Source organism: Phacochoerus africanus, chromosome 6 (assembly GCF_016906955.1).
Source record: "Phacochoerus africanus isolate WHEZ1 chromosome 6, ROS_Pafr_v1, whole genome shotgun sequence".
NCBI lineage: Eukaryota > Metazoa > Chordata > Mammalia > Artiodactyla > Suidae > Phacochoerus > Phacochoerus africanus.
Genome location: NC_062549.1, coordinates 93,637,444 through 93,650,650, shown reverse-complemented (window position 1 = coordinate 93,650,650; position 13,207 = coordinate 93,637,444). Strand labels below are relative to the sequence as shown.

Below are 13,207 nucleotides of genomic sequence, written 5' to 3'. Positions count from 1 at the left end.
TCTACTAGTGCCCCTGCCATGCATGCCAGCCCCGCATGCCCAGGAAAGAATCATACCCAGGTCCTCCCTTGTCTGTGCCCTCCTACCCTTCCTGGCCCCCTTGCTCTGGCCCTTGCAGGACTAGGGACTCGATGACCTGAGGCAGGCACCTCAAACCCCTGAGAGAAAAAGCCTCTTTTTGAAATGAATGCTTTGAAAGTGACCAGCTTAAGGTCCTTCCTTGTCCTTCTCCTTGACTTAGTTACACTGTAAACACAATTACCCCTAAGCTAAAGATTAGGCGCCCTGAGCATCGTTGCCTGTGGGTTAAAGATAATTAGCACATGATGCTTTTCAGGAACTTTCCTAGGTTGTTCTAATCTCTGATCCATAGACCCTTTTTGCAAGTACTGTTATTCTAGGCAATGACCCAGAAGACCAGGCCGAGATCTCCCCACTCCACCTTGGACAACTAAGATTCCCCCAAAGAAAAAAGAATGTATGTTTGTCCCAATCCTGATTCCTATCTGAAACCCTGTTTTTCTCCTTTTTTACGATGAAACTCCTTGCAAGTCTTTCTAAGGGGTGGGGGGCACAGTCCTTCAGGCATTAGCCTGCTGTGGCCCTCCTTTGCCTGGCAAAGCAATAACAGTCTTTTTTTTTCTCCTTTACCCAAAACTCTGTCTCTGCATTTCAATTCGGCCCTGGCAGATAGAGGCTGAATTCTGGCAACAGACCCGGGCCCCTGTCTCGTGTTTGTGTATGTGTGTACATACCTGTTTCCCTGAGATATCAATGTGGACCGTCCCAGTACCTACCAGTGCCCCTGCCATGCATGCCAGCCCTGCATCCCCAGGAGAGAATCACAGACACACACCCTTCCCTTGTCTGTTCCCTCCTACCCTCTCTGACCCCCTTGCTCTGGCCCACACAGGACTGGGGACTCGATGACCCAGGCCCCTCTGTTGTCCAAGAGGTCTCACCCTCTCCTGTGGTTGGGCTCTGAGAAGCCTGGACTCTAGAGAAGACTGCCCATAGCGATCTCACAGGCTTTTCAGGATGCAGGCAGGGGATGGGGGCTACTCTGCATTTTCTCCCAAATGCACTGCTGAGTAATAAGGGCAGGTAACGGAAGAGGAACCCTGGGAGGCCTTCGGGGTGGGAAGGGAAGCTGGAAGAACTTTCTCACAGGCTAGCCTGGGCTGGGCCAAAAGGGTGAGGTGGCCTCTCCCTGATCCAATCTCCTGGGTCCAGGACTGTAACCTCCTTGTCATCTGAGGCTGGCGGGCAGGGATGTACTGGAGAAGCAGAGCCAAGAAGGGCCCGCCCAAGAGGCTCCCCCGTCTTTGCCTCCAGAGAACCCCCAGTCTGATGGGGGAGACCCAGTTTCCACCTTCTGGGATCTCCTGGGAGAAAGAAATATCTCTTTTCTCTGCCGCTCTCAACAATTTTATTCCAGAAAGAGACCAACTAGGCAGAGAAACAAGAACAGTGGCCCCAAACCAACTGACGACTGGGCCTGGGAAGGGGGCCTGGAGGGCTTGAAAAAAAAAGGTCTCTCCAGGGTGGGACTGGGGACTCAAGTTGAGGGGGAAGTGTAGGCTGAGGAGCCAGCAGGTCAGAGAGAGCTGGAATCAAGGATGGGGTGAGAGGAAAGGAGGTGAGGCAGAAAGGAGATAAAGGACTCAGACTGAGGAATTAGGGCTCTTCTGAATTACAACAAACACACAACTTGCATCTAGAAGGCCTAGGCGGATTCATTTTTCCATTTCTGAAAACAACACCAGCAGCTCCCCGTGACCAAAGTCAGACAGCCATTCTTTTTTGGCGTGCAAAAGTTCTCAGGCCCAGGAACTGAGCCTGAACCACAGCAGGGATGACACCGAGTCCTGAACCCCCAGGCCACCAGGGTACTCCCCAGACAGCCATCCTTGACACTTCCCTTTTCCTTCCTCCTGTCTAGTGCATCGCTAAGTCTGCACCCTCTACCGAATTTCTCTCCACCTTCTGCCTAAGCACCTCGCCAGCCTCCTGATGGCTTTCCTTTACGTTCCCTTTCCTCTGATCCATCTCTGCCTAGCAGCCAAAAGAAACTCTTTAAGGAGTTCCTGTTGTGGCTCAGTGGGTTAAGGACTGGACGTTGTCTCTGAGGATGTGGATTTGATCCCTGGCCTTGCTCAGTGAGTTAAGGATCCAGTGTTGCCACAAGCTGTGGTGTAGTTCCCAGATGGGGCTCAGATCTGGTGTTGCTGTGGCTGTAGCAGAGGCCTCAGCTGCAAGCTCTGATTCGACCCCTAGCCCTGGAACTTCCACATGCCGCAGGTATGCCCATAAAAAGAAAAAAAAAAGGAACTCCCCTTTTAAAAATCCTTCAATGGCTTTCATTGCTCTTAAAATAAAATAAGAACTATTGTGGCCCTCGGGTCCCTCTGATTGTCCCCCAGCCACCGTGCACTCCCGTCACAGGACCTTGGACAGCCCCAAACTGTCCTCAGGGCCTTTGCCTGTGGTTTCTTCTGCCTAAAGCATCTTTTTCTCTGCTCTACCCACTGAGTGCTTCAGGACCCCCCCTAAGGGCCTTGTCCTCCAAAACACCTGCTCTCCCAATGCTCTGCCCAATCGAACCGAGGTATTTTTTTTTTAGGGCCGCACCCGTGGCCAATGGAAGTTCCCAGGCTAGGGGTCCAATTGTAGCTGTAGTCAATGGCCTACACCACAGCCACAGCAACATGGGATCCGAGCCACATTTGCAAACCACACCACAGCTCACGGCAACGCCGGATCCTTAACATGCTGAGCAAGGCCAGGGATTGAACCTACGTCCTCATGGGTACCAAACAGGTTCGTTGACTGCTGAGCCACGATGGGAACTCCTAAATAAAGTCTTCTTTATGGCTCTCTCTTCCTCTGCTCCTTCTCCTTCAAAGCACCTAGCACAATATGCAATTAGGTATTTATCGGTGCCTTTATTTTTTTAATTGTCCATCTGTCCCCACTATAGGTCGGATCCCCACAGAACCTGTAAGGGTTGAGATCTTGTCCATTTTATTCATTTCTGTGTTCCCAGCACCTAGCAGGGTGCCAAGCTCCCAGGAGCCTCTCAGGAAGCAATAGTCAGAGGAATCAATGAAAGGGTCCCTTTCACCCCACACTCAGGCAGAAGTTCCCAGGCCAGGGATCACACAGCAGTAAACAGAGCCACAACAGTGACCACACCAGATCATTTGCCTGCTGAACCACCAGGGAACTTCTTTCTTTATTTCTTTATTGCTTTTTAGGGCTGCACGTGCAGCATAGGGGTTCCCAAGCTAGGGGTCAAATTGGAGCTGCAGCTGCCAGCCTATACCACAGCCACAGCAATGCAGGATCTGAGCTGTGCCTACGACATACACCACAGCTCAAGGCAACGCTGGATCCTTAACCTACTGAGCAAGGCCAGGGATCAAACCAGCGTCCTTATGGATACTACCACTGAACCACCACAGGAACTCCTGTTTTTTTGTTTGTTTGTTTGTTTGTCTTTTCTTTTTTTTTTTTTTTTTTTTTTTGGCCATTTCTTGAGCCACTCCCTTGGCATATGGAGGTTCCCAGGCTAGGGGTCGAATGGGAGCTGTAGCCGCCTGGTCTACGCTAGAGCCATAGCAATGCGGGATTCGAGTCGCGTCTGCAACCTACACCACTGCTTATGGCAACACCAGATCCTTAACCCACTGAGCGAGGCCAGGGATCGAGCCCGCAACCTCATGGTTCCTAGTTGGATTTGTTAACCACTGAGCCAGGACGGGAACTCCGAACTCCTGTTTTTTAAACATAACAAAGTATATGTTTTTGTTTTTCTTTCTTGGCTGCGTGGAGGCATATGGAGTTCCAGGGACAAGAAAATAAATACATACATACATACATACATAAATAAAAAGTTATGTGAGCCCCAATGTTCATAGCAGCGCTATTTACAATCATCAAGTCATGAAAAAAACACAAGGGCCCATCAACAGACCATTGGCTTAAGAAGATGTGATATACACACACACACACAAAGGAATACTACTCAGCCATAAAAAGAATGAAATATTGCCATTTGCAGCAACATGGATGAACCTAGAGAATATTACACTTAGTGAAGTGAATCAAAGACAAATATTATATGATGTCACTTACATGTGTAATCTAACAAACAATACAAGTGTATTTACAAAACGGACTCACACCGAAAATAAACTTATGGTTACCAAAGGGGAAAGGGGTGGGGAGGGATGAATTAGGAGTACGAAATTAACAGATATGCGCTACCATATGTAAATGGATAAACAGCAAGGATTTACTGTATAGCACAGGGAACCTAAATTCAATATCTGTGGAGTTCCCGCTGTGGCACTGTGGGATCAGCATTGTCTCTGCAGCAGCTTGGGCGGCTGCAAGGGCACAGGTTCAATCCCTGGCTCTGCACAGTGGGTTAATGTTCCAGTGTTGAAATAGCAGCAGCGTAGGTCACAGCTGAGGCTTGGATTCCATCTTTGGCCTGGGAAGTTCCATATGCAGAGGGAGGTCAAAAAGAAAAAAAAAAATCTTGCAGTAACTATGATAGAAGAAAACTGAAAAAAGAATATATATATACACTTTATAAAGGTGTGCTTTGCTGTATGCCAGACTAACACAATATTGTAAATCAGCTATACTTCAATTAAACAAAACCGCAAAACCCAAACAATTGAGGCTCGGAGAACCTAAGGAACTTGTTTGATGCCACGCAAGTGGCAGAACCAGGATTCTAACAGTCGTGTTCATTTCGCCCCATCACAACAAGATCACAAGAAGAGCAGACAAGGAAACCAGTTATACTGCTGCTGTATAAACCAAGCGCGTGATGAGAAAGCAGGCTCCAGGGCTGTGGGAGGGCAGTGGCCTGAGAAATGAGGGCGGGCATTTGAGAGAGATGATGATGGAACTGGGAAGACACGGGACAGGCCTGAGTGTGGATGCTCAGGGAAATGGGTTAGAGGAGGATCCGAGGGGCCAGAGGACCCAGGAGACGAGTGGAAGGAGCGTGTGAGAGACCCCAAGGCAGAGAGAGGCTTGTCTCAGACACAGAGGAGACCTGGGAAGGGGCAAGGCCAGCTTGTGGGCGGCCCGATGAGCTCATCTGGAACCACGTGGGAGGCCGAGGCCAAGGCCAAGGCCAAGCCTGGGGTTGCCCACAGGTTGGAGCTGGAGGAGAGGTATGAACAATTGGAGGAGGAGGAGGAAGCTGTGTTGCCATCATAGGAAAATCAGTTCCTCAGTGCCCAGCACCTGCTGAGAGTCAGGGGACAAGCCCTGATGACTTGGAAGCCCGAGCAGGGGACAAAGGAGGCTGGAGGAGGGGAAGTGAAAGTGATGCTCGTGGATTCAGCAGCAAATGAAAAGATGGTGAGAAGGGTGAAGGGAAGGTGGCACCCTCCCTGTTGTGCAACTGGCACCAGTGCCGCAGAAGCATCAACTCTTCCACACCGCGTTTCAGAGGCAAAGTTGAACTCCAGCAGCTTATCCAACCCCATCCCAAGGAGCCAGAGACAGGGTTTGTTTTTTTTTTTTTTCAAAACATTTTAATAAAATTGACCAATAAATATTCTACACTGCATGGGCTACAGGGACAAAGAGTGGAAGATAGAGGGCTGGTCTTTCCCACCTGGGGCCTCAGGTAAAAGAGAGAGACGGTGCTCTGGGGTGATTTGGGGCTGGGATAGAGGCTTGGGGCAGGGCGAGTGATTCTGGAATGGGTGATCTGGGCTCGTGCCATCCATCTCACTTTGTTGGTGTAGGGGAGGAGAGGAGGGGCCAAAAAAAAAAAAAAAAAGCAGAGCCCCTGCAGAAGGCATCCCAGCACCCCCAGAAGTGACCGAAGTGAGGGGGGAGCTAGTCTAGAAGGAAGGGTGGGGGAGGGGCAGCCCACGGGACAGTGAGGCAGGAGCTCAGGCTGGTGGTGAGCTCAGGCATGGCTCTTAGACCCATGGCCACTCACTCTCGAACATAGACCCTGGTGCACACGATGTCATCTGCCGTCATGGTCTGCAAGGGTAGAAGTCATGGTTAGTCTGGGAGGCCCTTGGGTCCTGCACTTGGGTGGAGGAGAGTTGTGTGGAAGTAGCCTGCTTGGCCTCCAGGTCCAAACCTACTTCTTAGCTTAAGACTGACAGGCAAGGAGTTCCTGTCTTGGTGCAGCAGAAACAAATCTGATGAGGAACTATGAGGTTGCGGGTTCGATGCCTGGCCTCGCTCACTGGGTTAAGGATCTGATGTTGCCATAAGCTGTGGTGTAGGTCATAGACTTGGCTTGGATCCTGCGTGGCTGTGGCTGTGATGCAGGATGGCAGCTGTAGCTCCAATTGGACCCCTAGCCTGGGAACCTCCATATGCCAAGAGTGTGGCCCTAAAAAGCAAAAAAAAAAAAAAAAAGACTGACAGGAAAGAGTGAGTCACAAAATGCCTGGGCATCATGGGATGGAGGACAACAGAGCCCAAGGAGTCCATCCTATGTCCTCCTCTCCGAGGCAGGAAGATCCCCCACCCCATCCCTTGCTGGGGCTTCTTAGCACATGTCCTTTGTTCTACGGAGAAGGGACGCCATCTGCACAAGGACACTGGTTCAGGGACAGCCCAATTCTGTCCCAGCAGCCCCATCAGGAGATGGTTGTCCTTAAATCTCCTGCACCCTGGAATATCCCAGAAAATCTCTGAAGGTTGCACCAGGCTTGCTCTGAGCTGGGGGGGAGGCGGGCCTTACCAGGATCAGCTCTCCATCATTGGTCAGTTCTCTGGTCCAGGAAGTCTTGGGACCCTCTCCCTTCAAAAGCCTCTGCTCGCAGACCATTTTGTTCTCACTCTCCCATTTTACCAGGCTCTGCAGGAGACAGGTAGCCAAGTGAGCGGGGCCCACAGCGGGGACAATGCTGTGAGGACAGGGGGTACACCCCCTTTCTACCCACCACCACTATCCAGGCACTTTCTCCATGGGAACTGGAGGAAAGAATCTAGCAAAAGATGGGACATAGTCATGCCGGGAGGCAGGGCAATAGATGCCATGATGCTGAGGGTCCCTTTCCCTACACGCACCTTACAGGGTCTCCCGTCCACAGTCTGCTCCTCAAACTCTTCTCCGATCTTGAAGTTGATCTCCGTGGTACGCACGGTGGTAGAGGTTTTGATGTAGAAAGTGTCTCCATCCTGTTTGATCTCCACGGCTGGCTTGGATGCCGCAGCCACAGCGATCTTCCTCAGCATCACGTTCACTCCTTCGGAGAGAGGAGGGGCTGGTTTGCAGGGCGCTCCAGGCACCTGTCTCCCACCTTCCCCCTGGGACAGCAGGAGCAGGTTGAACTGGGACCTGGCTGGGGAGGCTGGGGAGCAGGGCAGGCTGCCTGAGTGTCCAAGGAAGGACCTTGAAGGAGAGAGAGAGCAGGTGGTGTAGCCTTGATGGCTGGTGGGTTCACAGGGAGGAGGGGCAGAGAGGCAGTGATCTTGGGAGTTCTGCGGCCCCATCTGGGGGAGTCAGAAGCATGGGGTCCTGCTCCCCAAGTCTCAGCCCCACTCAGTTCTCGGGACTAGCTCCCCAGCCCCCGCCCCCCCCCACCCCGTTCGTCTCACCCGATAGGAATCCTGCTACAGCTTATGGCTTACCTTGCCTCCACTCACCTCTTTTGGCCCTTGGTCCATCTTTTTTAGGACCAGCTGCTGGGGTGGGCTCAGCAGAGCCACTGTGTCTGCACCCCTGCCCAAGTGCAGGGCAGACCCTCCCCAGCCAGGCCTCATTACTCATGTCCTGGAAGTAGGGGCCACTTCCCTCTCTGCTCTACTCATCTCCCCTGTCTTGTGACCTTTATTTGTCACATCTCTGTCCCTCCCCGAGATGAGAAGGGGCAGGGATTCTCAGCAGGGGAAGTGGTGTGGCAGCTGTCTCCCCTACAGAATGGTCAGCAACCTAGGGGAGCCTTGGGCTGTGGAATAAAACCCATGAGGCCCTGATTTCCACCTGGCTCAGCCTCCCTTGCAGGCTGGGTGACCCTGGGCAAGTGGCTTAACCTCTCTGAAGATACCAAAAGTGTAAAATGGAGACAATAGCTTCTTCAAGAGCTAATCAAACGGGATCATGTGAGTTTAGGCCTGAGCACACACAGTGACAGGCGCATTGGGTTTTCAGGAAACAGCAGTTTTTCTTTTTTTTTTAATTTCTTATTATAGTTGATTTACAAAGTTCTGTCAATTTCTGCTGTACAGCAAAGAGACCCAGTTATACTTAAACATTCTTCTTCTCATATTATCTTCTACCATGTTCTATACCAAGAGTTTGGATATAGTTCCCTATGCTGTACAGCAGGGTCTCATTGCTTATCCATTCTTTTGTTTTTTGTCTTTTTAGGGCCACACCCGCGGCATATGGAGGTTCCCAGGCTAGGGGTCTAATCGGAGCTGTAGCCGCCAGCCTACACCACAGCCACAACAATGCCAGATCTGAGCCAAGTCTGCGACCTACACCACAGCTCGCAGCAATGCCACATCCTTAACCCACTGAGCAAGGCCAGGGATCAAATCTGCAACCTCATGGTTCCTAGTTGGATTTGTTTCCGCTGCACCACGTCGGGAACTCCCGCTTATCCATTCTAAATGTAATAGTTTGCACCCCCAAACTCCCAGTCCATCTCACTAGTAAGTTATTATTGTTGCTGTTATTTTTACTGATAAGAGGAAGGCAAAGAAAAAGCCAGAGCTGGAGCTCAAAGGTCCCCGCATGAGACTCCTGCTCACCTGCCCTCCTGGAAGCTTCCTTTGTCCCTTTCCCCTCAAGGCACAGAAAGGGACACTGCCCTCCCCTTCCCTGATCACCCACCCCACTTCAGGGGTCAGGTCTTCTCGTTCAGTGGATTCAGAGTCCCTGTGCTCGGGCCCCACTCCTTTCCCCGATTGGATGCCTTCTCTCTGCCCCTTGGTTATTAAGAGGAGTCAGGGAGCCAGGAGAGAGCAGCCCTCTGACAGGAAGGCAGGCAGGCAGGCAGGGCCCAGGTCCAAGCTCTATACCTCTTCATCTGGCCTGGCCTCCTGCCCTGAACTAGAGCAGAATCCTTCAGGGAAGCCTTGAGTGGGGATGAAGGGCTAAGCTGGGCTGGGCCAGGAGAGTGGGATTCCAGTACCCCTCTTGTGGTCCAGACCCCTGGCCCTCCTCCAGACCTGGTGCCTAGAGAAACAAATCCCCTTTCCCCTTGGCACCTGAGCAGAGATCCACTCTATTCTAAACAGGAGGGGGTGGGAGCAGGAAGCCCTGTCTTTCAGGAGCCCCAGGAGCCCGCTTCTGGGCTGCTAATCTCTTGGGTCCAGGGAGAAATGACTCAAGTTCTCAGGTCCAATTGATTTGGTGAAAGAGACACATCTGGCTCCACCTCCTTCAACAAAAAAGACTACTGTCGGAGCTCCTGTCATGGCACAGTGGTTAACGAATCTGACTAGGAACCATGAGGTGGTGTGTTAGATCCCTGGCCTCGCTCAGTGGGTTAAGGATCCGGCATGGCCGTCAGCTGTGGTGTAGGTTGCAAACGCGGCTCAGATCCTGTGTTGCTGTGGCTGTGGCATAGGCCAGCAGCTACAGCTCTGATTGGACCCCTCGCCTGGGAAGCTCCATTTGCTGCAGGTTGGGCCCTAGGGAAAAAAAAAAAGACAAAAGACAAAAAAAAAAAAGACTGTCACTCCCTGTCCACCCTGCTGTCTAACATCCATCTTTCCCGTTAGAGGAACTGAAGCTACTAGCTATGTGCCATGACCCTCACACTGGATGGGACAGGTATCCTCCAAATTCCTGAGTATCCCTCCCCCCGGGAGAGAAACCCATGAACAGGACCAAGAGGGGTGAGGAGGGACTGAGGTTCCTGTAGAAGCAAGGCTGGGTTCAGAGGTGACATCCCTCCAACCAGCCCCTGGTGCCTGTGGAGCTGGGGCCAGGCTCTGCTGACCTTGGCTGATTCAGAACTGTGTTTGTCTAACGAGTCTGTTTTCAATCTGCCCCCTAGCAAGCCCTGAGGAGGGCACGTGGCTCTGAGAGACCCTGCAGGGAGGACAAACAGGCTGAAGACAACAGATGACAGGGTTGGGCTTAGGATCTGATCCTCCAGCTGGGGTCTGGGGGTGTGCCAGGCTGCTGCCTCATCTTCTGGGGAGGGGGGCTGAAATCCTGAGAAGTTGGGAGAGAGAATGGCATCTAGGCTTTTTGATGGAAAAAGTGTATCCTTTGGATCTTTCATTCCAACAAGGGGTGGAGCAAGAAAGACTGACATGACTACAAGAGATACTGTGGTCAGATGGCAGGAAGAACTAACAGTGGGTAGGATGGAAGTCACTGCTTTCCCTACAGCATTCCAGACCCTTCCCAGGTTCTGAGTCCTTCCTACAGCTCCCAGCTCCACACAGGGTGCCCTCCCCCCAGCCCAGCGGGGATCTTTCCGTTCAGGCCAGAAATCGATGGCTCTGGGGTATCTAGGTGGCTTCCCAAAGGCTGGGTCCGACAGACCTGCATTTCTTGGTGGAGCCCTCTCCCCAGCCGGTCCCTGCTCTGAAGCCCCTCCCCAGAGGCCAGAGGGCACACAGAGGTGGGGAAGGACAGTCTGGGTAGGTACTTCCTCCACCTTTAACCAGCACACCCAGGGGGGCTACAGCCCATCTCCAGGGAGGGAAGAAGAAAAAGAACTGGGATTTTCTGAAAGGGAGGGGGTGGCTGGGGTTTCACACGAAGCCATTTGTTGAAATCTAAGAAAGTGATAATTATCCAGAGCGATTTTAGGACTCTGGAGCTGCTGGCTGTAGGAAAATATTTGTCTCACAGATGGAGGGTGGGGGGAGCAGAGTGGAAAAGTTCTGAAACGGGAAGAAAAGGAGATCGGGGGGCCCTGCGGTGACGCATCACCTGGGGGGCGGAGCTCGGCGCAGAGAAGTAAGGAATCTGCCCCGGGGATTGGATTACCTGCGGGGGGTCAAGGGGGAAGGAGGCTGCAATGCCTCCGGCGGGGCTGGGTTGGGTAGGGATCCACGCTCCCAGCCTGGATGCAGGGTTTGCAGCTTCTGAACTGCGGAGAACCCCCCCTGCCCCACCCCGAGGGTACCGTCCTCGTGTTTCTGGTTTCTACTTGATTCACAGGCTGAGTCACTGCACGAAGAGGCTGGCATCGGTGGGCGCCTCGCCGCAGAAAGGATTTAGGTGTTAGCGCCCAGTGCCCCAGGACGCAGGCGTCTGACCCCTACTCCGGGGTGCAGGCGCCCAGATTCCCACGCCCTGATTCCAGGTTCCCTTTCTTTCTTCTACCCAACCTCCGGCCTCGGCGCCCCCTCTTCTCTCCCGGGCTCTCAAAAATCTGCTTACCCAGCACTTTGAGCAAATCCTCGAAGTTTTCCGATCGGATGATCTTCCAGTTGCCAGAGAAGTTGGGCATGGTGGCGGCACGAGTGGAGGTCCCTTTAGATTCTTCGGCTGGAGCACTGGACGCTGAGTCCTTTAGTCAAAAAGAGGTGTCTCCGCGGCCTTTGCAGGATCGTGAGACTCGGGAACCAGGACAGGTCCGAGGACAGCCCCAAAGCTGGTTTGGGCTCCCGCGCGGCAGCTTTTATACTCTACGCGGGTCCGCCCTTGTCCAAGAATGAGGTGGCCCCGCCTCCTGCCCCGCCCCCCCACCCCACCTGGGGGGCCTAGAGCCCCGGCCCCGCATTACTACCCCCACCCCACCCCCACCCCAGCTTCTGGATCTAGCCCGGTGGGCGGGTCCAGAATTCGCCGAGGGGGCCAGAGAGAGCTGGCTCCCGCGCCTGTGGGTGGATGAGGGGCGGGAGGGGGGGTGTCGGAGGGCGAGCCCTTGGACTGGACTCTCAATCAAGAGGAGAGGGCGCCAGGCACAGATGCTCGGGTCTCACGTCCTGCAATCCGAGCCACAGGGTCACATCTCACCTGTCCCTCATCCATCCCCAACCTGACTCGGTGCACTCGACTCCTTGGCGCAGGACACCAAGTTACATTACCAGCTGGTGAACGCCAGCTCGCAAGCCAGAAGTGGGGAAGAGAATGGGTGGTCGAGTTCCGGCTCCGCTGTAGTCTGGGCTCGATCCAGTGTGACGCTCCGAACTCAGGAGACCCGCCGGGGAGCCCTGATACCTACGTGGGGCAACGGCGCCCCCTGCTGGAACAACTCGAAGGGCCTGGGAGGGGGCATCACCCCTCACCCCCGACTCCCTACCCTGTTTTGGGCTCTGGTAGTGCCTGGGGTTGTTGGAAGTTGGCCCAGGGAGACTCGTTCCTCCTAAGCGTTGGACAGGCATCGAAGGGTTAAATGGGAGCCTCGGAGCGCAAGGCTGGGGAGGGCAGAGGTCACCGCCAATCACTTGACGCGAGCTCTTTATTAAGGCGCTTTCTCTGTCGCTCAGCTCCCCAGACCCCCGAGGGGATCGCAGTAGGCGGCTAGGAGGGGAGGCGGCGACAGAGGCGCAGAGCCCCCGGCGCGTCACGCAGCCACCTAGGTTGGAGGGAGGCTGGGTGCCCCGGGGAAGGGGCGGAGCAGGGTCTCAGGTGTCACCATTCTGAGCAGTAAAACAGGCGGAAGGAGCGTCCGCCCCTCCGCTAGTGGCTTTGAAGTGGGAGATCAAAGGAAGGGAGGGGGTATAGAGCCCTGCTCTCCGCGGAGACCCAAGTGGGAGTGGGAGAGACCCGGGCGGAGAGGGCCGGGAGACAGAGAAACAGAAAGGGAGGCCAGGCGGGGAGTGTCGGGGACGAGCCAGGAGACCCGATCCCAGAGGAGCAGGGCTGGCAGGATGAGGTGCCCTGAGGGGAACCAGGGGGCCAGTCCAGCGCTGAGGGACGCTGTGGCCCAGCTGCCCTCGGCGAATTCGTGCACGTGGCCCCACTGCCCTTTCCACACCCTCACCCCTGGCACCTTCCTAGAGCTGTCCTCTCAACTCCTTCCTGAGGCAGAGAAGAAAATCCCCACATCTGATCTCAGCCCTGGGCTCCTGCCCCGGCCCCTCCCTGCCAGCGTGGCCATGGGTGGAGCACAGGACAGGCTCTGAGCCCTTTCCCTCAGAGCCCTGGAACAGTACAGGGGGTTAGGGGCCTTAGCTGGGGAGAGTCCGGAAGAAGAGAGCCAAGGGAGAGGGGCTGGAGGATTTACCAAAGAGGAGAGCACACTGGAGGTCCCCTGCCTCTGCGGTGTAAAGAGGGAAATCTCTCAAT

The 13,207-nt window shown here is 54.0% G+C and overlaps 1 protein-coding gene across 1 annotated transcript; it reads right to left on the bottom strand.

Annotated features, from left to right (window-relative positions):
* Nucleotides 1-5,548: 5,548 nt before the first annotated feature.
* Nucleotides 5,549-11,594, bottom strand: CRABP2 (cellular retinoic acid binding protein 2). Its single transcript, XM_047783022.1, has 4 exons — nt 11,354-11,594; nt 7,069-7,247; nt 6,740-6,856; nt 5,549-6,024 (listed from the first exon to the last, which is right to left on the bottom strand). Exons 1-4 carry the CDS (start codon nt 11,421-11,423, stop codon nt 5,974-5,976), a joined length of 417 nt encoding a protein of 138 aa, XP_047638978.1. The 5' UTR covers nt 11,424-11,594; the 3' UTR covers nt 5,549-5,973.
* Between the last annotated feature and the right edge of the window lie 1,613 nt (nt 11,595-13,207).